General features: G+C 36.5%; 1 protein-coding gene across 1 annotated transcript; it reads left to right on the top strand.

Moving 5' to 3' along the window:
• The first annotated feature begins 9,584 nt into the window (after positions 1 to 9,584).
• LOC126775654 (trypsin, alkaline C-like) lies at positions 9,585 to 11,730 on the top strand. Its single transcript, XM_050497718.1, has 3 exons — positions 9,585 to 9,697; positions 10,753 to 11,014; positions 11,410 to 11,730. The coding sequence occupies exons 1-3, from the start codon at positions 9,585 to 9,587 to the stop codon at positions 11,728 to 11,730; spliced, it is 696 nt and encodes a 231-aa protein (XP_050353675.1).
• Positions 11,731 to 24,955: the final 13,225 nt, after the last annotated feature.

The raw sequence follows: 24,955 nt of genomic DNA, 5'->3' as shown, positions 1-24,955 counted from the left end.
CAACTGATATACTACATATTCTATTTTTTTCTTTGGTAAATACATACTTATATAAATAATTACACCCAGACTCAGGACAAACAGATATGTTCATGCACACAAATGTCTGTCCTGGGTGGGAATCGAACCCACATCCTTCGGCGTGAAAGGCAAGCATCCACCTACCACGCCAACCGGCTCGACAAATCAAAATCAAGTCTTTTTAAATTGGACCAGTTAGAAATATTACATGATTAGATATTGGGTGGTAGAAAAAAGTACCACAGTTACAATGCTATTTGGCTAAATACTGATTGTATTATGATATTTTTTTGTTTATCCCATTACTAAAAAGTCGTAAACCTTTGCTTTTAAAAAAGGCATAAAATATATAAATATACTATATAGCTGATGTCCGTCATTAACTAAAAACGATTATTTTGTCTTATTTTAAATCGAATGATAAATTCATTAACCTTCAATCACCTTAATCCACATTATTTAAAATATAGTGGTCAATCAAGTCAATATTGTTTTAAGATGAGGGAGAGCGTTTCTCCTACATGGAGAGGGGGGAACGGGTATATGGGTCTCGCTCAAAAACCAGCGGTATCATCTCCGTCTCCGTCTGTTCGGGGGCGTCACGGTATCGCTTGCGCAAGCTACCGTGAAAATAAGCTACTACTATCTAACATATTAGATACGAATACAGACAGAGGTTACCAGGTCCCTGTAACAAGGGAGCGCCGTGCGTCTCCGACATACGTGCGTTCGCTGCATATATCTCAATGCTATAGGCAACAGCACGGCAATCGGTAAGCTTTACATATACGCGTGGGTGCGTTAACGGATGTGTACCAGCATAAGCTCAACTCTGTTTAATATGATTGATCATATAGATCTGAGCTCAACTTACATTGGAGTAACTATCTCTGAAACTGTCTATTTTTAATTTGGTTTGTTTATGATGATGATTGAGAGTTTATATCTTTTTGTATTTCTAGTAACTTTGTTTCTTTAAGTGTAACTTAAATGTTAAAAAAACGTGATCTGTCCGGGACATTGAAGTTGTCTTATTCACGACAGATTCTCATTTACTATATTTTATTTTTAATATTATTTAGACGTAATAAAAAATATTAAAATAATGTAAATACTTATTTTATGAACATACATTTAATCATGGTGGGTTTCGTGTATGTTTTCCGTATAATATATAATTATAAAATAAACAACAGATAAACCAAAAAAATAATGAAATATTCTTCTAATTTATAGACCATAAAAAGGCCAATAAGACATTGGGATAACTTGGAACTTTAGTAAACAAGGGATAAAACATAGGATCCTAATAGTAGCAAATATGCTTCAATCTTTTTACTGTGTTCTGTTTTATTGTTAATCATTTATAGGCCAGCGTTGGACCGCTGACTTGCCTGATGTAAAGCATGGACACGATCAAGATGTAGCACGCTTGCCTAGAAGATACCTGTTTACTCAGGATTTGAAGACGCCAACGTTGTACCTATGGGGAAATACAGACTCAGGCAAAATCTCTTTACTTTTATTTAATGAGCCCTTCTAATATTTATGATGAGTAATAAAAACTTACGAATATTATTATTTATCAAAAAATGAATATTCATATTATAAATAATCATCGAAATCCTTACATGAAATGAATTCATTTTCATCGTTTTTAATAAATAAGAATAGATGAAAGGCTTTTTTATATTTTGCTTAAACACCTGAAAGGTGAACGTGATTATGAAATTTTTGCGGAAATAATGTTTTGTGTTGTGTTGGGTTTTCTGTCATTTTTCTCAGTAGCATCCCTGAGTCTGGAAGTTGGAAGTGTGTACACTCCCGAGCCTCGGAGAGCACGTTAAGCCGTTGGTCCTGCGCCTGAACTCTTTCCGGTCGTGTCAGATCATCGAATTATGAGAGTGAGGGAAGAGAAAGTGCACCTGTATTTGCGCACACGCTTGTGCACTATAATACCTCCTGCGCAGTTGGCTAATCTGTCTTGATATTTCGAGAGAGGCTGAAATCGGTCTGGAGGACCTTATTATTATTATTATAAGCGTAATGTTAAAAGGAAGCAAAAATCACATATTAGATAACATGTAATTCCATAATAAACTTATCGTTTGATAGCCTCAAATCGTTATTATAACGAAGATTATTAACAATATAAAACGTCACTGGGAAAGAATCAAACAATTTAATCTAATTGTACGCTGTACGTAATAACACTATTGGCTCTATTTGGTGCCGCGATTGGTAAGTAATTTATTTTAAGTTTTGTACAAATATCAGAAGAATATATTATGTAGAAATGTATATTATATATATAGAATAAAGACATTTAAGACGTCTCTTTTTTCATGGCTCATTGCACTCTATAAGATTTGAAACTATGCTAACAATTAGGATTGCCTCCCCCTTATTCGTTCAAGTTAAGGCACACTGGCAAATATCCCATATCTGATAAGTGTTCCCCATTGTCCATAAACATTGACACAGAAAAAATAATGAACTATTTCTTAAAGTAGTCGATGCACTAACAACTTAACTGGATGTTATGTATGTTGTGAACTTAGATGTTATATTCCTTGTTCCTGCAGCTACATGGCTCACTCGCCGCGAACCGGAACACAACAATCATACTAAGTATTGGTATTTCGCGGTGGTATATGTGATAAGTAGGTGGTACCTACCGAGACGGGCTTGCACAAAGTTTTATCATAGAATATAAAAATGAAATGTTTTAAAATATCAGTATGATATATAATATACAGCTAGTAAAATAGCATTGTAGTCAGTCAATAATTAATACAATCAACTCATTTTTAATTTTTACAGCGGCACCAAACACACTCGCTCCGCGTATTGTGGGAGGATCTAATGCTAACATAGAAGATTACCCTTTTATGGCAGTCGTATTAGGATCTATTGAAGAATACATTCAAGTTCGTTTTATACCCTACTGCGGTGGAACTCTAATCACAACCAGATCCATTCTTACGGCAGCCCACTGTTTCTTGTAAGTCAAAAAGTAACATTTTTTTCTAGATATGCGGCAGTTTTAGTTCACCGGCAAACACATTTATATCTGATCAATTTGTAATATATGTGCCAGTAGCCAACACAGTAGCTCCTTAACAGTGCTAACATTGAATGTTTATACCACTTACCATCAGGTGGAGTAGAGTCATTTGCCATCCCGGACATATAAAAAAAAATATATAGTAGGCAGGTATGTAGATTGGAAATTATTTTATTTAAATGCCGGGGTAAAAATAGCCAGTGGTAAGGCGCGCGCGTAGATATATATATATATAGATTCACGCGTTCTTACCACTGGGTAAGAACGCGTGAATCTTAACCCATGATCGTGGGTTCAAACCCGGGCAAGCACCACTGAATTTTCATGTGCTTAATTTGTGATTATAATTCATCTCGTGCTTTACGGTGAAGGAAAACATCGTGAGGAAACCTGCATGTGTCTAATTTCACTGAAATTCTGCCACACGTGTATTCCACCAACCCGCATTGGAGCAGTGTGGTGAAATAAGCTCCAAACCTTTTCCTCAAAATGAGGAGAGGAGGCCTTTAGCCCAGCAGTGGGACATTCACAGGCTTTAATAGTGGAAATAACAAGACAGTTCACCGTATACAGACACGTTCATAACATTTTTTTTTCTCGCACTGGAAACCTTTAAAAAAGATTCCCGGGTCCTGGATGAGACGAAAGCGACGAGTCACCGACTTACGCAGGTAATGACCGGTCACGGTTGTTTTGGAGAATACCTGTGTAAGATCGGACGCGAATCGACGGCGATGTGTCACCACTGTGGCGCGGACCGGGACACCGCTCAGCATACGTTGGAGGTGTGCCCCGCGTGGAGTACGGAGAGAGAGATCCTGGTCCGTGAAGTCGGACAAAACCTGTCCCTGCGAGCAATCGTGTCGGCGATGCTTCGCAGGGAATCGGCGTGGAGGGCCGTAACCTCCATCTGTGAGACCGTCATGGTTCAGAAGGAGACGGCGGAGCGGGAACGGGAAAGGGCCGATCCTGCTCGGCGGAGACGACGACGGCGTCGTCTCGGCCCTCCCATAGCCCAAACGCGAGGGGCTTAAAAGATAGAGCGTAACCCTGGGGCCGTGTGTGCGTGAGGTGGGGTTCTCACGTGTCCTATTTCAGACGGCTCTGTGGAGGATGGCAACCGTGATGGCCTCGCGCTGCCGTACGCTCTAGCGAGGAGTGCAGGGGGGCGAGATTCGCCCCTTGATGAGAGCTCCGCCGAGCCACGATTGGATCAAAGCACGGGAGAGGCCGCGGATGCGTTATATCAACACGATCTCGCAGCCTCTCCCATCCGTGCTGAGGACGGATATCGCAGTGGTTTATTGGGTAAGAATCCCACATAACCCGGTTCCACCCCCATAGGACCCGGGTACCTTTCTGAAGGTTTCCACTGCGAGAAAAAAAGGGGGTTTTAAAAGGGGTTCTAATATATTAGGGGTTCTAACATAAATAGATTTGTAATTTAAAATGTTTTAATAATATTCATAATGGTTGCTAAATAAAAAAATATTAATAATATAAAAAAATATTTATAATATAACGGTATCTGTATACTGTTTACTGTCTTGCTATTTGCACTATTAACATCGCCAAATAAATAATATTTACATAAGTTTTTTTTTTATAGAATAGGAAGGCGGACGAGCATATGGGCCTTCTGATGGTAAGTGGTCTCCAAAGCCCATAGACATTGGTATTGTAAGAAATGCATCGCTTACATCACCAATGCGCAACCAACCTTGGAAACTAAGATGTTATGTCCTTGTGCCTGTAATTACACTGGCTCACTCACCCTTCAAACCGGAACACAACAATACTAAGTACTGCTGTTTTGCGGTAGAATATCTGATGAGTGTGTGGTACCTACCCAGACGAGCTTGCACAAAGCTCTACCACCAGTAATACAGCCTGCTGTACAAGCATTCAATGCTACCACGTGTAAAGAGCATCTAACGTGTTGGCTACTAACATATGTATTTCTGACAGAAGTGTTCAGTGTATAGTAATCCGGTCACTGATGTCACGATGATGTTACAATCGGACTAATTGCTAATCGTTATTACCTTAATATAAAATATTATGGTATATGTAATTATTTCATCATCATATATTTGTAATTTTTGATTGTATTGTTTACCAAAAACATTAATTAATTTCCTTATAACATTGCATTTATATATAATATATGATAGAAGAAATAATTACAAAATATCATTAGACTAGTAACGTACATGATCTTAACTAAGCGGTAGACTTAAGGTTTATCCTCAGGCAAAAAACGATATTCCAAGAGATCAACAAATAGTGTATTCTTTATTCAATTCAAAGTACTTATATAATCTGAAAATTATATAAAATATTTTTTTTTTCCCAAAATTATATTGAGTTTTTATAAATAAAACATTTTACTCGATATCATCTTGTATTGAACGTAATACTACGATATTCTGATATGACACGTGTGTATTTAATATTAACATTTTCTGATCAGCAAAAAGATTAATTATATGATATACGAATATAATGTTTGATTAAAATCAAGCTTAAAGAAAATATTATTAAATATTAATTGATTAATTTTTGATAATTGAATACATGTATATGATGCAATGTCTAATAATAAAGATGATCATATTTTATGAATTATAATAAGCCAGTTCTGATAATTTATGCTCTCAATAAAATACATGTACAATGTAAAGAAAGAAACCCCTTTTTTAAGGACATTACCAGTTTATGTCCGCGACTTTACCCGCCCAGCAAAATTCATGATAATCGTTTGAATAATTAAGACATGAAAGCGTGGCAAACCAACTCACCTTCACATTTATAATGACGATGATGTCCCTTCTATATGATGATGATGATCTATTTCGGCTACGGCGGCCAAACTCAAGAGAGGTTAGCCATCTGCGCAAGGCATGTTATAGTGCAAGTGTGTGTACGGAACGCAACAAAATGTGTGCACTCTCTATTGTGTATACTCTCATAATTCGATGAGAAATCTGCTGCGACAAAAATGTTAACTAAAGATCTAACTAAATAAATTTCATTTAACATTTAAGGAAAACAGTAATTTACTCGAAATTGAATATAAAATAGCGAATAATAAGTTCACTAGTCAACTTCACTAATTTTTTTTTTGACAGTTACGCAGAACCTTTTTAATACTTATGATACGTTATGTAATCTCTGGATGCAACCACATATTTTTCTTATCTTCCAATCGGTTCAAAACCTTTGCATTATTAGCAACTAACGGCTGCTACTAAAACAGATAAATTACATCACGGCTAAATACTCGTTTACCTACACGCTTTTATTAACGAATAGTAAAAATGATTTACGACTGAGCTGAGCTGTTAACTGGGCTTCTCTAACATGCCAGCTAGATAGTATATAGGAGAAATATAGGAGGAATTTTCAAAACAATACTATTAAATACTAAAAAATTATTCAATTATTTCAAGGCTCAAGCATCGCTCTCGCAGCCGTTGATGTAGTATGTTTTAGGTTTATGAAATTTTTTGAATATGCAGGATTATTAGAAAAATAAAGATGTTAAATAAATATACCACCTAAATAATACGATATCATTTTTTTCGAAATACTGAAAATATCACCCAGTAATTTTACTTAGATTTATTCGACGCATAGTATTAAGCAAAAGTATAATTTATCAAATCTATTAATAATAAAAATTAAATTAAAATGTATTTTAAGTATAAGAGTTTCACAGATGAGCTACATTGACTACCAACCGCGTACATGCGCAAATAATTATTAATAGGTACAAAAAAATAGTACGAAGCGAATTATTATCAACAAGGTCTTATCTTAAGATGATAACAATTAAGTCGGTGAAGTCGTAACATCGTGACATCAGTGACAGGAATACTTCACACGATTTTGTCATGTTATGTTATAGTGTCATAATTGTTTAGACTGAAATTCTGGGTTGAGGCCACCTCTCCTTTGATTTAGAGATAATTCCACCACACTGCTCCAATGAATGCACATGTGGCAGATTTTCATCCGACACATGCAGTTTTACACACCATGTTTTCTTTCACAGATAAGCTCGAGATGAATTATTATAAAAACAAATTTAGCATATGATAACAGTTGTGGTTGTACGGATTTAAGCCTGCAATCTGAGCTTAATATTTACGCGTTCTAGTTACAGGATTATCTCAGCTTTCAGCGTTATAGTCTGTGTCGACGTATTTGTAAAAATTGTGCTCCTATATACTTTGATCGTTGACGCTGATCATGAAAGATGTCACTTTTCATGCGTTTAACATAGAACAAAGTCATAAAACATCTTGGCACACTGGATTGTTTTCTTTCACTCTTACATTTGTTTTTCATAATCACATTTTTATAGTAAATACATAATAAGCGAGTTAAATTTTAGAACAAGGGCAAATATTATTAAGCAAATAACACGTTGCTTTGGAAAACGTATGAGAACTAAATTATCTTTGACAACGGGAAGTGAGCATAGTTTAGAGACATATTATTTTTTCTTTTCTTTATTTAAACTTTATTATATACTACAAAGTAAAACAATACAAAACATGGATACAGCCTAAATAAGAGGCATACAACTTTGGCGACGTTATCGCTACATAACGATCTGTTCCAGGCAACCAACGGGGTAAGGAATAAAGCATAGGATAAGGTAGGTGGTGCTGTAATAATAAATAAAATAAGATTATAGTATATTAATAAATAAATTATATTATCAATACATACTAAAATTACAAGTATATAATATAAATACATAAAATAATACTAATTATAATCATGATGATGACGTGCCATCCTGACCGGAAATTAACTGTGCTGGAGATACTTTAGTGTGTGTGTGTAAGAAATACCTATAGGTGCACTCTCTATTTCCTCACTCTCATAATCCGATAGAATAACTCAATGAGTTTAGGAGCAGGGCCAACGGATGTATGTATATATAAACATATATTTACTAACTTATACTCGCGTCCTCTGCCGCGTGGATGTTCGTTTATGAAAAAACGATTTTCCTTGACTTTTATTTGGCAGGCAGGCAGGACGATCATGTGATTGTAATACTTTAAAATTTAATTTAATTGGACAATTGTTGTGAAATTTCAAGTCAACAGGTAGATTTTATAATAATAAACTAGAAGATTTTTAAGTTTCATGTGTGTTTTAATTTAATTAATTTATATAGATCGGCAATAAGTAAAAGGAAACAAAAATCACATAAAGATAACATGTAATTCGATAATTCTATTATCGTTTGAGGCTGATCTGATGATAACGGAGATTATTAACAATATAAAACGTCGCTGGAAAAGAAGCCAACACTTTGAAATTAAACAATGTTTGTAATAACACTGTTGGCTCTCGTTGGCGCTTCGACTGGTGAGTACATTATAATTTGTTTGAATTCAATATTAATTAGAAATACTAGAAATATTAAAGAAATAATAGAATTCATTTATGAACTATGAAAATTGAAACTACTGCTTAATTATACTAGTTTGAGATAAATATAAATTTAGTAGAAAAGTTATGCAAGAGTATTAGATTCAGACTATAATTGTTATTTTCATATTATAACCCTTTCAACTTATTCTTAGAGACTACACTGTTAGATTATTATATTGATTATATATAATTATCAGTCATATCTCATACAAACATATTTCATTTAAAAAAATGTTTCTGTTAATGAAAGTAATGAAGAAGTTCAGAATCAAATGTCTTATAAAATTCTAACATAATGTGGCACATACTTTAGTTTTATAACATATGAAAGCTTTTAATAAAAATGTATTCTTTTATCATCTTTTTAATGCAGTTTTTGATATTCTTAAGTGGCTGTTGATTTTTTGTAAAAAAGCTTTATTTTCCATTTTTAAGTTTAGCATGGAAGCGAGATGAAAAGCTGAGAAAGCTGTGATACTCGTAACGCAATCACAGTCTAGTATTATTATACTAAGTTTATTTTGTGGCATCATTATAATAAATAGCATATTCATTTAACAGTACAGTAACAGTAACAGCCTGTAAATGTCCCACTGCTGGGCTAAGGCCTCCTCTCCCTTTTGAGGAGAAGGTTTGGAGCTTATTCCACCACGCTGCTCCAGTGCGGGTTGGTAGAATACACATGTGGCAGAATTTCGATGAAATTAGACACATGCAGGTTTCCTCACGATGTTTTCCTTCACCGAAAAGCACGAGATGAATTATAAACAGAAATTAAGCACATGTAAATCCATCGGTGCTTGCCCGGGTTTGAACCCACGTTCATCGGTTAAGATTCACGCGTTCTTACCACTGGGCCATCTCGACTTGTTTCACGAAATTCATTTAACGAAATCATATAATTTATACTATCAACTATTTTTTTTTTACAGCGGCTCCAAGCGCATTCGCTCCGCTTATTGTTGAAGGATCGGCACCAAACGCACTTGCTCCGCGTATTGTTGGAGGAACTAATGCTTCTATAGAAGATTTCCCCTTTATGGCTAATATTATAGTAGCTCTCGAAGAAGAAGATTTTGTTCCTTATTTATCCACCTGCGGTGGATCTCTTATTACATCCAGATCCGTTCTTACTGCTGCCCACTGTTTATCGTAAGTCGAAAAATATTTTTTTTTTCTTAGAATTATCACATCAAACCACCAAAATCTAAGCTGATAGAAATATACACTAAAGGTCTTAGATAAATCATTGTATATAACGTAAAGCAGTGCTTTATATTAATATGTCATTACGTTTTAAATATTTTTATAGGGTTCATATTTTTTTATTAAAAAAATCTTGAGAAAAATTAACTCTCGTTCAGATATTTTAAGAAATACAACACAAAGCAGTGTAAAATGTTATAGCTTTGTCAGTGAAAGTTACAAAATAGGCACAGTGAGACACAGTGTTTGTTTCAGACAAATCTTGCAAGATGAATTAGATATTTGAAATTAGACATGTTGGTTCAGTTCCGATGACAGACTGCATTGACAGAATGCATTGTAATCGGAACATGTATGTGGTTACCATGACCTGATTCTACACCCAGGATTTGTTCCTGACAAGGGAACTGCTTCAACAATAGCAGAGGCACGAAATTTTGTATATGCATTAAAATAGTTGAATTGTCAGACTTTATTATTATCATAACCAATATAATGTTGACGTGCAAATTTTTGCAATTAAGCAATATAGTCACAATATTGCAAATATGTTAGGCTGGGTATGCACGGCAAACAAAATGCAAATGCAAAAGTCTGCATTCGACCGACCATGCCTTTGTCTATTTCGGTTCAAAGCTCTTCGATGACAGACAAGCGACCTTATAACAATGACGCATTTTTTGAAATGATCAGACTTTGAAACATGTTTGAAATAAATGAATTAATACAAAAAACATTTTTAAAAACAAGTAACTGCCTGTGAAGTACCCAATGCTGGACAAAGGCCTCCTGTCCCTGTTTAAGGAGAAGGTTTGGATTTTATTCCACTACGCTGCTCCAATGCCAGTTGGTGGAATACACTTGTGGCAGAACTTCAGTAAAAAAAGACACATGCAGGTTTCTTCACGATGTTTTCCGTCACCATCAAGCACGAGATGAATTATAATTACAATAGTTGAATGTTGTAAATTTTTATTGAAACAGATTATTCATTTTCACAGAAACGGCTTAATAGATAAAAGTAAATTCAGAGTGCGACTTGGCTCATCACTTCCATATAGTGGCGGCCACTTACATAGAGTGGAAAGTTTGCTTGAGCATCCTGGATACGCGTTTCCTGAAATATACCACGACATTGGAATTGTGAAACTCGCCACCCCCGCCATACTTTCCAACCGCGTTGCACTTGCCCCTATCGCTGGACCCAACTACTTGGTCCCAGATAACACTACCGTCACAACTGCCGGATGGGGCTCACTTTATGTATGTTAACTCATTTTCACACAATAAGTTTCATAACCAAAAATACTTTTTTTTTATGAAGTACTCCATATCAATCTACGTTCATGTTATATGTTAGCCCGATGGTAAATGGTCACCATCGCTCATAGACACTGGCCAAGCGAAATCATCTCATACATGGACAATGCGCCGCCAACCACGGGATATATGATTTATTTAAATTGATTATTACTAGTTCTACAATAGTTTTTATTTAGTATTTACTGGTAGTGTAAATGACACTAGGTCAACTCTTTCCAGTATAAATTTGGTGCTAAGGCATTATGCAAACTATTAAATCGTTGGCAGAATAGCTTGTTCTCATAATATATTGATTTATAAAATGAATTAACACACAATAATTGCTTCTTCCACAGTATTTTGGTAGACCCGCAGAAATCCTTCAGCAAGTTGATGTGAAAATGATCAATCACGATATCTGTAGAGAAAATTACGCTTATCTGCAGTCATTGCTAGGTAAACATGAAATTCCTGATGTAACATCTGAAATGGTATGTGCTGGAATATTAGGTGTTGGTGGCAAGGATGCTTGCAGTGGTGATTCAGGAGGACCACTACTTCACCACGGAGTTGTAATTGGAATCGTCTCTTGGGGGTATGAATGCGCCCACCCGAAATATCCTGGTGTCTTTGTTAACGTACCTTCTTATACCAGTTGGATTGTTGATAATGCATAAAAATGATGTTTAATCAAGTAAATCTGTTTTATTTACACCGTAAAGTAATTCAAGTTCAAGTAAAGCTAACATAATAATAGTATAAGCGTCACATGTCTTAGAAATGTGTAAAAATATACTAAACCGATCTTAGTGCATCCAGTGGGGCAAACTTTGTCAAGTATGTCCTAAAGTTAGTTGGATTTCTACCAAAATTCATCTTTCCTGTGATAAAAATTATGAGACCTCTTTCTTTCTATCAACCCCATATTTCAATTAATAACTCTATATAAATAAAGACCCGCTGCGTCTGTCTGTCTGTTCACACGCGATAAACGCAATAACTATCGAACGGATTTTCTAACAGGTTTCACCAATGGACGAAGTGATTTTTCAGAATGGTTTATGTGTATAATTCGTTACAATTTTGTGAAAATTGGCTGAGCATCGCAATGTTAACTGAGAGTTTTATTGGTGTGAAGGCGGTATCCCAATATATAACCGTTTTATGCAGAACATTATTCTACCTGTGTGAAGTTGGGACGTGCAGTAGGCTAGTCTTTAAAAATTCCTGATATTTTTATAACATCAATGAATTATAATTCAATCTTCTTCTTCTGCCTAGCGTTTTCCCGGCCTAGTAACGATAGGGTCCGCTTTTCTGCATCTATGCCTCCACTTTGCCCGATCCAAAGCGTCCTTAGTGAGATTAATTCGAAGTTCGCAGTAGCTTACCATGGGGGATTGGGTCTGTACAGTTGTGTTCTACATTTAGTGACAGGTTCTGACCGTAGTCGCGGAGACGCCGGGCTACTCATTCTGGAGGGCAGCGGGACTCGAAGCACGGTGCACCGCTGGCCGACCGTAGTTAGTAGGGGGCCCAATTAGTAGGTTCGCCATCTATGAAAGGCTTCTCGCCAACTTGCGAAAAATGCTGGGATGGGTTCCATCGTGCTGGTTGGCGACCAGAGTGAGGTCTCGGTGACGATTCCCAGGGGGATTCGGGCATCCCCGCAGACTCCAGTTGAGTCTACCATCTCCGTCTCTGCGGTGAAAGTCACGGTGTCCAAAATGCGGCACCTCGTACAACTTTCATTTCCCCATACCTATTCACACCCACACGCAATGGTGTGTATAAACAGAAAGAAGAAAGATTCACAGCGGCTGCACCACCTCTCTTTTTCAGTACATCTCTCAAATATACGAGGTTTGCAAACCAATCTCTTTGCGGTCCACCACCACCTTGAGACCGCCAAGTCACACTTGCTCTTTTTCACGGAGACACAAATTACCAGTCCAGCAGATGTAGCGTACTTACAGTATCCCTGATATTCACTCAAACACAACTTCAAACCTCGTGCTGGGGTCCTGTATGTACGCTCGTAATGGCGTACGTCTGCTGCCGGCGTCTCCGAAACTTGGAGGTACCCGATTTTTCGGTAATATGGTGCGTATCGGATACAGGTTTGTAGCAGATTATCCCTTCCCCCTCGGATGTTGTTGAGAGTGATCGTGTGTTGCGTTTATTTACTTTAAAAAATTAAATACATTTGTTAACAAAAAATTAAAAAAAAAATAGGAGTGCATAACTATCAGGAAGATAGCGACGGCAACGAGTGCGTATCGCTCAACAGCCAAGCGAGTGAAACAGTGAATAAATTAACGTCTTGTTGTCACTGTCTTAAGCGCAGGAGCGCCGCCCACTGGAGCCACCCAACTACAGCACTGGCATGCTTGTAAGTAACCGCTCCGCCACCGCTGGACTCTTAGTACTTTGTGTAAGCTATGCCTATTAACCGGTCTCCACCGCATTGCGCTTCACCAACGCTGCAATCCACTACCTCAGAACCAAATATATCTACTCACGACCATGATAGCGATGCTTCTCAGTCGAAGGTGACATTTAGAAGTAAACGGAAACACAACCCCGAGCAATATTATTTGAATAATCTTAAATCTGATATTTCAGAAATGTTTAAAAAATTGACAAAAGAACAGGACTGTAAATTTTCTATAATAATTGTTTCTATAAATGAACTAAAAGCACAAAATACGGAAATTAAGACTGTCGTCGAGTTTCTTTCACAGAAATACGATGAAGTTTTAACAAGAATAAATTCATTGGAGGAGAAGAGGTTAGAAACTTCAAAACAAATCCGGACTCTTGAAAACAAAATTGAGGTCCTTGAAAGAAATACTAGAGCGGCATGTATTGAATTTAGAAATATACCTCAATGACAAAACGAAACTAAGGAGTCTTTAATCGAAATTATCGAATCTACTGCCAAGGTATTTATTAAAAGTAAATGTACAACGTTCAGAAATCAAAAATGTTTTTAGAATTAATTCTAAAACGGAATATAAGCCAATACTTTGCGATTTTTCTACTATATTAATAAAAGATCAATTCTTAAAATCCTTTAAAAGTTATAACAAAGACAATGTTACAAAACTCAATACAAATAATATTAACATTGAAGGCACTGCAAAGCAGATATACATCTCGGAAAATCTTACTGCATCTGCTAGAAGACTCTCTTTTATGGCAAGGGATGCGGCTAAAGAAAAGGGATACTATTTTGCTGGATGTGGTAAGGAAGGATATTTGTACGTGAACGTGAAGGTACACCACACCGCACATTATTATTAATAGTGAAAGCGACATAAAAAATATTATCTGACTAGTTATTTTAGCATGCATTTTTTTTTATTCTTCTACTGTATTTTGTAAATCTAAGTTATTTTTATTTCAAATTTATATTAATGTAGTTATAATTTTTATCCAAACCAATACACACACTAAGAAATATTGCAAAAACACTTTCGAAAATAGTATTTTCTGTGCTAATTACAGACCACACACATGCTTGTTTACAAATCAACAAAATGCTACGATATCTAAGTTACCAACGGTTAAATTACTTTTATATACATGCTTCATTAATGTAAATGACTATAGACACTGTATTTTTCAAAACACAAATGAAATATTATTTTATAATATGTTTCACCTTATATATCTGCAACAAATTTACTATAATATTAATAATTTCATAGATTCCCATAAAATAGAACTATGTTTATTCATTTTTCCTACACATTCGATAATTTAATGATGAAAGATATAGAAGACTCTAGTAATATTTACTGTAAGCGGACAAGTGACCCAGCTGAATATCATACAGCGTTACCATCACAGTATTGTAACCGTAACTCGCTATCAGTTATCACTGTAAACATACGAAGCATTAACTCGAATTTTGATCTTTTTCTAATATTTCTCTCAAGATTTAATACAAAAATAGATGTTCTTGTATTAACCGAGTGCTGGACAAACGAAAAATTTACACCCCCAAACTTAAATAGTTACAACATGTACCAAACAAAAATTAGTCTAAACAAAAACGATGGTGTCGTTGTTTATGTTCGAAAGGATATTCAGTCATCATGTTCTCATGAACCAAAATATATAGAAGGCAACTGTATTATATTATTATATGTATGTATGTATGTATTATATTATTACTGTATTATAATCGATGTACAAGAAGAGACGTGTTAATCACCATGCCATATTCATTTAGAATCGTGAAGAGTTGGCGGAGGTGATCAGCATGACTAGCCTCATCTCGAGAGAATATTAAGATGTCGTCGAGGTACGGGTAACAAAAATCTAGCCCTCTCACCATCTCGTCCACGAAACGCTGGGCCTGCGTTACGAAGTCCGAACGTCATGAACGGAAATTCGAACAGGCCAAACGGAGTAGTGATTGCAGTCTTCGGGATATCCTCAGGGTTAACAGGGATTTGGTTATAAGCCTTTACCATATGGTCGAGAAAATCAGGCAACCGGCGATACTGTGGGCGAAATCCTGGATGTGGCGGATAGGATACCTGTCGGGCACGGTTCGTGCATTTAGCATCCGATAGTCGCCGCAAGGACGCCATCCGCCACACCTTTGGGCGCTAAATGGAGCGGCGATGACCAAGGTGAGTTCGAGGGTCTGGCTGTACCACTTTTAAGCATATCTGAAAATTCGTCCCTTGCAACTTTCAGCTTGTCAGGCGCTAATCGTCGAGGTGGACAACTTACTGGTGGACCAGGTGTTGTTTTGATGTAGTGTAGGGTGCTATGTTTGATCACACGAGGTAGGCCTGCTGGTCGGGTGATCTGTGGAAAGTCCCTTAACAGTTTATGATAAACAGAATTATTATCTGTCACGACTCTGATAGACGAAATATTGTTGAGTGACTGGGCGGGTGAAGCCGGGGTGGTAAGACTAGTCGTGCTATCGATTAATCGCTTATTGCGACAGTCAACGATCAAATTATAGTGCGACAAAAAATCTACACCGATAATCGACCTAGTCACGTCTGCAACAATAAATCGCCAAGCAAAGTCGCGGCGCAAGCCTAAGTTTAACACTAGTTGTTTATAACCGTACGTCACTATCGCACTATCGTTCGCTGCACACAATTCGTAAGAAGTCTTCTGTCGTCGTTCTCGCAGTGCTGATCGTGGGAAGACACAGACGTCGCTGCCTGTATCGACGAGAAATTAATCTTGTTGAGTTTAATGCCAAGAAAACACAGGTATGCGCTCTCACGGCGAAAAAGTCAACATTTTCCCCTCTTCCCTCCCTCTGTGGTACTCCGCTGGTGATGCAAAGCATAATCGCCATGCTGGGGATTGACGTTCGCTGCGACCTTCGTCCAAGGGATTACATCGAGGCTGTTATAAAAACAGCTTCACGGAAACTCTGGGTCTGAACAAGGTGCGGCGCTTTTTCACGCCACAACAACTGTGCCTGCTGTACAAAACACAGGTACGGTCTTGCGTGGAATATTGCTCGCACCTTTGGGATGGCTCCGCTAAGTACCTACTTGAGGCCTTGGACCGGTTGCGGCGACGTGCCGTATGCATTATTGGCGACGTAAAGGTCACAAACACCCTTGAACCTTTACAATTGCGTCGCGAGATAGCAGCACTGAGCGCTTTCTACCGACTGTATCACGGCGAGTGCTCTGAGGAATTATTCTCTCTAATTCCTGCTTCCCCCTTCCTTCTTAAGTCCACGCGAGCTGGTTCTCGTTGTCACCGCCTAACTGTGACATCAATTCCATCGCGAACAAAGAAATTTGGCAACTCTTTTCTTTGTCGCACTTCTAAAAAATGGAATTCCTTACCAGCTCACGTGTTCCCCTCCTCTTACAAGCCGGGTTCCTTCAAACGAGGCGTGAAGAGGCATCTTGCGGGCCGGCAAGGCGAAGGCGGCTAGTGCAGAACGTTTTTCCCGTCTGTACTGGTCGTCGTCGCGTTTGGACTCTACTAACACTTACCATCAGGTGGAGTAGAGTCATTTGCCCTCCCGGCGAATATAAAAAAAAAAAAAAAACAAAAAACAAAAAAAGCTCTTCGTGCATAAGGAGTTGTTTCATCTTCTTATCTCTTGATGCCGATAATCGTTTGATAAGCTCAAACTTAAATTTCTCATACTTGTCGATGGCCGGTGGTTGGATAATAATGTCCTCCACCTCTGTTGTGACTTGGGGGTCGAGCTGTCTGATGACATAAAAGAATTTCATATTGCCATCGGTAACGCCGGAAATATTAAATTGGCCTTCAATTTGTGCAAACCATATCCATGGTTTTTCAGGCCAAAACGGTGGCATCTTGATAGGCATCGAATGAGATGATGACGGGGCACTGCTGGTCATTTTCTTTTTTCGCTCGGCACCACGGGGGTAGGTGTTAACTTCTTGCTTGTGAATCCGTAGAATCACCTTCACTACTCATGCCAAGCTCGTGTTCTTTACGTGGTCACCAATGTAGTTGTCGGTGCGTGGTTAGTACTTGGTACGTAAACAACAAAAAAAACAACTAACAGTCTACAGTTTATTGTTCGCACTTACAGCACAGCACAGCACAGTCAAAGTCTACATAAACAGATAACAGTAGTGAGAGTAAGTGAAGCGTAAGCGGGTGAGAGCGTAAAAAATAATAATCAAAGTAGTGCGCGTCGATGTCGAGATCTGACTGATCTTCCCCCCGCGCCTCGTGCCGCTGATCGCTAGCTGTCGGATAGGAGGACAGCGGTGGCGAATGAGCGAGGCGCGCGGTCGTATGATCGCTTCGTATTTATCTATTACAAATATAATTGTACTTTGTTTGTTGAAATATATGATTCAGATGTCATGCTAATATCATTATCGAATCAATTGCAACTAAAGGAATATCAGTGAAATTGTGCTATTCATTCTCAATATCATCACCAGTCGATACAAGCTCAAAGCAACGACACCGATGAATATAGGGAAACTCAGTAGTATTTTGTGTTTTTCTATTTTAACGAGACCCAAAGGATCGACTCTCTCTGTTTCTTCCAAGTAACTGAAGAAATTTTCTCCGTCGCTCAGAAGGGCCGTTACTTTTTTTTTTCGCTGGAAAAACGCATTTACGCGTTTCCCCCAGATGATGCGGGGGGGGGAGGTATGTGGGACTCGCCGGTACTGAAGGCGCCAGAATACTTACTAAAAAACCAGCGGTACCCACTCCGTCTTGTCGAAGGGGCGTCACGGGATCGCTTGAGCATCCTACCGTGACGCACCGACGGTTGACCCGCTCAAGCGGGCCTCCATTCCTAGGGGGTTCTCGGGATACGGAGTACCCCCCTAACCTCAGCGGCGCTTACGGTGGGGGGGAAGGGCCGTTACTAGTACCAAGTTAAAACTCACCACTTTGAGGATGAATAAAATGAACGTTCCATATTTATACGCAATCACCCATTCATACTTAGAGAAGTAGGTCAAAACTATTGCAAATACTATACAATAAATCTTAGCAATAACAGCGAATGCGAAACCTTTGTAAAATTTTAAGTATAATCCTAAAATTAAACGGGTGGTCATAATTATTTTGATCATATTATAATCGTTCTTATCAAGTTTATTACGTTCCTGAACACGCATTATGGAATTTGAATAAAAACACATAACCGAGTTCCGTCCTGAACCTACAACGCTACCTAAACTGAGTAAATAAGAGAATATAATCATAGAAGTGCTTTCTAAATATCGTTACTTATACATAAAACAGTCACCATAATGAAACTTATGACGTAGTAGTGACAGTTATTAAGTCTTCTTTATGTTTTTAATTTTTAACGATTTTATTTGAACATTAAGTAAATACCAGTACCGGCTTATATAAATAGATGTTTTCCTTCAGATTAAATACAATACGCCAAATTACTTTATTAAATTAAAAGTAGGAAAGTTCGAAAGACCTCTAAGTACAGTTTCTTCATACAGTTAATTACATGAGCGACTCGGTCAATAATATTTTGAATCATGATACAGATTGTAAGTATATACAAATTATGAAATTTGGTTAATGTCCATATGCACTGGTTGGAGGGTCTCCTGTAGATACCACCCACTCATCACTGGTTCAAACGATGAACGACCAATGAATTGAGTGTCTACAGATATCTTAATTTAGTATTTAAACATCAGTATTTGGTATTGTTGTGTTCCGGTTTAAAGGGTGAGTAAGCCCGTGTAATTTCAGGCTCATGGGACATAACATCGTAGTTCCCAAGGCGTATAATTGGCGATGTATGTATAATTTTTGATCGTTAATATTTCTTACATCGCCAATGTGTATAGGTAGTGATGTGTGGAGTGACCACTTACCATCCGGTAGGCCATTTGCCAATCCGTGCCACCTATTTGATAAAAAAGCAATCATTGAGCATACATAAAAATAAATCTTATAACTCTCCTGTTTTTGAAGTCATTTAAATTATGAAATTAAAATACTTCTATTTCTTTCATATCTTTGTGGTCTTACTTAAATCTTCGTAAATATTTTTAAATTTAAAATATTTCCGGTTGCATAAGTTTTATTTATTTATTTTGAACAATTAATACATATCATCAACAACATATACGACAGTAACTACAATAGTATTACACTTTGTCTTAGCTACTAACGCCCTCCAATCCGACAGCACATTTATTTATTATTTGTTCAATGCAAACATAAAATAGAATGTAATTTAATTTATCAAAATATAATATATACACCTAAGTATATATACTTAAATATAATTTATAAAGTGTATAATAAGGAAGGGACGGAGTGGGAAGGAAAAATAAGTTGGGTCAATGTTATATTACCAGTTTTAATTACACGAACAACAGTTATTACAAATGGAATTGGCTGTTATGGAGGCATCGCCCGCGTGAAAGGATTATTCAACCAGTCACGTGTAGTATATAAAGTAATCATTTATTTTGTCTAACTATAATTATTTAATGATTTTTAGTTAATTTTTAAAATTAAAAATTGATTTGTTATTAAATCAGATTACCAAAAAGTGATGGAAGAAATAATTACAAAAAATCATTACACTAGTAATATGTACACATATATAGACAAGGTTTATCCTCAGATCAATGAATACTGTATTCGTTATTCAATCTAAAGTTGTGCTTTTATACTCTAAAAACTATACATAAAACAATTTTTCGAAAAAACTATTGTGATTTCATAAAACATTTTACCCGATATTATCTTGTATTAAACTTAATCCTACGATATTCTGATGTGTCATACATTTTCTGAACAGCAAATAGATATATAATATATATGTATATAATATGTGATTTAAATCAAGCTTAAGGAAAATATCATCAATTATTAATTCAATTCATTGATTAATTACTGATGATCGAATACAGTTCATGATGCAATGTCTAATAATAAAGATGATCAGCTTTTATGAATTATTATGAGCCAGTTCTAAAATTATACGACTATATGTAAATGTGATAATTTAATCGTTTCAGTAATCAAAATATGAAAGTAAGACTTATTATAGTGCACAAGTGTTTGCATGACACACGACAAAATGTGTGCACTCTCTATTCCATCACTCTCATAATCCGATGTAACGGAAAATCCAATAAACCCGGAAAGAGTTCAGGCGCAGTACCAACGGATTTACTTTCTCTTCGAGGCACGGGAGCGTACGCGCTCCTTAATCCTTGTGTTTAAAGAAAAAAATCTATTATTTTAGAGATTCGAAATCTATCAATTGTAAGAAAAGTGACCTCTTTATTTTTAATTCGATTTCCTTATTAACGGCCTTACTTATTTAAATAGGAAGTCGAGAAACTGTAACTGTAGCAACTGTAAATAATGCAACCTTGAAAAATAATCATATAAATGAATACAAGTACGTACATATTATATACATTCAGTATACATATGATTCGTGTTTTCACTATTTACATGCATTAAAAATAAATTATAGTAAAATGCTCTAGTAAAATTATAGTAAAATGCTCAACGTCAAATAAAAAATCTAAATAAAACAATCGAAACACACATTAGATGTCTACAAAAATTCGTGCAGAATGTTTTATATAAATATCTACAAGCAAGGTTTATTAGTAAGCAGTGTTTATTTTTGTGCATCCGTTCAAAGGTTCTGGTGGTTTTTATGTTATCTCTAAATGAACTCAACCAGATGAATAGCACATTCATTTACGTCCCATATGAATATAATTAGCATATTTTAATATTGGGTCATAAAATATCCACTTTATTCCTTTTCTATTCACTGTAACTCGTCAGGATCATTTACTGTCGAAGCATCATCATTGCTAAAAGATAGTCTAAGAACGACATGGGGAGCCGGCCTTCTAACTGCACCATTCGCATCTCACTGTAATGTTTTTAATGGAATTATTGCACACGACTTCGTTCGTCTTTCTGTGCGGCAATATTCTGTCTATCATAGCTACTCATCTATCAGTAACATCCAAACGCAAATCATATACAGTCAACAGCCAAACGCAAGTCTTTTTTCTTATCTGTTTCTAGAGAGCACGTGATTTCGTGTTGGATGTGATCAGCAGGCAAACGCAACACTCGTTGGTCATGCGTTTATACAGAACTTGAGATTTAATTGTGAGCGCGGTCACCAGACAAACGTGATCTGCTTGATCTTGACTTGACTGTAATAATCGTGATATTTCGTGACGTTTGGGGTCATCAACTAAACGCTATTCTTCTTCTGAATTCGTCTCTACAGATCAGGAAATTGCGTGGCGCCTACGATCAGAGCTTAATCGAATCTCACGTTCGTTCCGAGTTTTTGCAATTCGTGCTTCAGCGTGGCGAGACCGGTCTACGCTCAATCGTCTACACTTTCACGTTGTATGCTACTCTTTAAAGATCATGACGCGGCGTTACGGTGTCTTTTAACATTAAGATGCGATTCGCGTTCAGAAGAAGTCTCTTGAGACCGAGACGTGGCACTTCTAGAACGCTGATTGACGCTCTTCTAGCTCCAGTTTAGCTTGAGCAGAAACATCAATAAGTTACACCGTTTTTATATCTACTGGGAGCTTTACTGACGTGAGCCGCGCTATTTCGTTTTATGTAGACTACTATTATTCTACCCGTGCAAAGCCGGAACGGTTAGTGTAATAATTCTTGATTTTATTCAATTCAATTTCAATCAATGAATTTGAAGACTTAATGAATTAAAATTTATTGATGTTATTAATTAACTAATAATATTTAAACATTATACAAAAAAATTATGTGTTTTTCCGAATTTTGATTCCGACGGAAAATTCTGACAGTATGAGTAAAAATGTAGTAATGGCGCTTAAAACCTGGAATAGAGAAAAGGTAATTTTTAATTCATCTCAATTTATGAATGTATAGTTTGCTATCAGATAACGACGGTTAACTCAGTGACAATTAATACGTTAATAGTATATAGGTATATGAACAAAGACTAATAATAAAAATTATACAAAAACGTTCGTAATTACTTAAATAAACACAAATAACATTGCAATACTGACCACAAAATGAAATCCTCTTGTTAAGTTAAAAATGCCGAGTGGAGAAAAAGTAGGCTTGATAAATGTAACGTGACAGATGAAGCTGTTTAAGTCATCTGAATGTTGCTCTTTAGTTATGTATATAAGTTGACTCAACTGTTGTTTTACATGCTGTAACTAAACAAACTTGCTGTAGTCCAAGAATCAAACTCTGTTCATGCAAAATTTATTATATTTACTGTTATCTCCTACTCATATGCAAAATGGTCTACCTGATGATAAATGGTCACTACTATTCATAGAAAAAATAAATAAAATAGTTTATATCAGTAATTCAACAATACGTGACACGTATTCGGCAGGAGCACTGTTTTAAAAGTATTAGGACTTGTCAACGTCAATAATAACAAATTTTAGTAACATGACACAAGGTTTAATGAATGCAAGAAATGTAAATACATAAAACAAAAAAGAAAGAAATATATATTAGAAAGAATTATATATTTAAATAATTTATCATGTTACAATCCACGTCATCATAATTTTGTGAATATAGACATTTTTATAAAACATCTTAGTTTAAGTTTCCTGTTAATACTTAAGTACTACTATGCTTCATGTTATATAGATAATTGGTTTCCTAGGAATATTGGTTTCGAGCAAAATCTGTTCTAGTACGGGCCAATTTGACCACACAAATATATATATATACATATGTATATATGTGTGTGTTGGTGTGTGTATGTGTGTGTGTATCTATTTTACTAGGAGATATGTACGCTATACTTTTGATTCCTGAGAGCAGCGCTCAAAACAAAACGCTGAAACAGGTTCAATAAAACTTACTTCAGTTTGAATCCGATGAAATGGTTCAATAAGCAAGATCACTCTTATATATTTACATATCAATCTCAGGATTTGTACAACTGTGTCAATTGTTAATGCCGTCTCTAGTATATCTGTTTTAAATACAATAAAAAACATCATTAAATTGTAATGCTTAGAGCAGCTTAGAGCGTCACGGAACTGGATTATCATCACTTACTTGTGGATGCACAAATCGATAGTATCGTTTGAATTGTATTCATAACTGTTGTTATATTAGTGAGAAGTATAGCTAGTACTAAAGCACATTCTTCGTCATTTATTTTTTTCACTAACGCGAATATTGAGACATAAGTGCGGTAAAGATCACTTGTTATATCCCGTAGTGTCGTCGTCGTGTATTCTTTGCGTGAACCTGAATACCATTTTTTTTATATTAAGCATATTTGCTTCGTTATAAACAGCTAAAACTATATAAGCCAACTGATTTAATGTAATACTAACCGCTGGGATCTACCGCTAATTTTCACTTGGTGGTAGTGCACATATTCTACCGCCTATCATTAATAATTAGGTTATATTGTTGTGTACCGGTTTGAAGGGTGAGTGGTGAGTTCCCAAGGTTCGTAACGTGTTAATTATAATGTAAGCACGCACTTATCTTAGAATTAAACAATAAAAAAATGTATATTAGTTTTACGTAGTCTACTTATTGAGATACTATAGATATATGACTGCCTCGTTGGTCTAGTGGCTAGATGTAAGGCCGCAGACTCAGAGGTCCTGAGTTCAAATCCAGGTCGGACCAATAAAAAGTTATTGGGTTTTTCTGTCGAAAATTCTCAATAGCAGCCTGGAGTCTGGAAGTTGAAAGTGTGTACACTCCCATGCCTCGGAAAGTACGTAAAGCCGTTGATCCTGCGCCTGAACTCTTTCCGGTCGTGTCGGATTGCCGTCCCATCGGATTATGAGAGAGAGAGAGAGAGAGTGCACTCACAGTTGCACTCTCTATTCCCTATAGAGAGTGATCCTGTGTTTGCGTACACACTTGTGCACTATAATATATCCTGTGCAGGTGGCGAATTTCCATTGATATTAGCCGCCGCAGCCGAAATCGGTCTGGAGGACCTTATTGAGATAGGTTATAGATTATATAACATCATACTATAGCAGAGGATGAATCAGTTACGTTGAAACCACAAGGAGTATTTATTAAACTAAACACGGCAACAATCGAGTATCGGATTGTCTTTCGATAATCTTACCTTTATAGATCAAGTTTCTCAAACGTTTGTTGAAAAAACAAATAGTACCATGTACTACGCACATTATTAACATTTCAAACATTTGTAAAAGCATGATGAAGCTCAGTATTAGATAATAAAGTTCACGCAGCGGCAATGTGTACACTGAAACAATTGATAACATCACGAAACACACTGGAGCGAGACTCTGACGTGGTCTATGAAAACATGGCGCGGTCGAAACTATGAATTGGTATGAAGTGTAATCTTTTGTAACTGAAACGAGAATGACAACACATCTGCGCATTAGT

This window comes from Nymphalis io, chromosome 18 (genome assembly GCF_905147045.1).
Source record: "Nymphalis io chromosome 18, ilAglIoxx1.1, whole genome shotgun sequence".
In the NCBI taxonomy this organism is placed as follows: Eukaryota; Metazoa; Arthropoda; class Insecta; order Lepidoptera; family Nymphalidae; genus Nymphalis; species Nymphalis io.
Note: the sequence above shows the minus strand (reverse complement) of the source record. Positions and strands in the feature narration are given on the sequence as shown.

Coding starts and splice junctions, on each gene's coding strand:
- LOC126775654 (XM_050497718.1), top strand. CDS start 9,585: ATGGCTAATATTATAGTAGCTCTCGAAGAAGAAGATTTTGTTCCTTAT. Junction 9,698..10,752: donor ACTGCTGCCCACTGTTTATC/GTAAGTCGAAAA, acceptor TCATTTTCACAG/AAACGGCTTAATAGATAAAA. Junction 11,015..11,409: donor CCGGATGGGGCTCACTTTAT/GTATGTTAACTC, acceptor CTTCTTCCACAG/TATTTTGGTAGACCCGCAGA.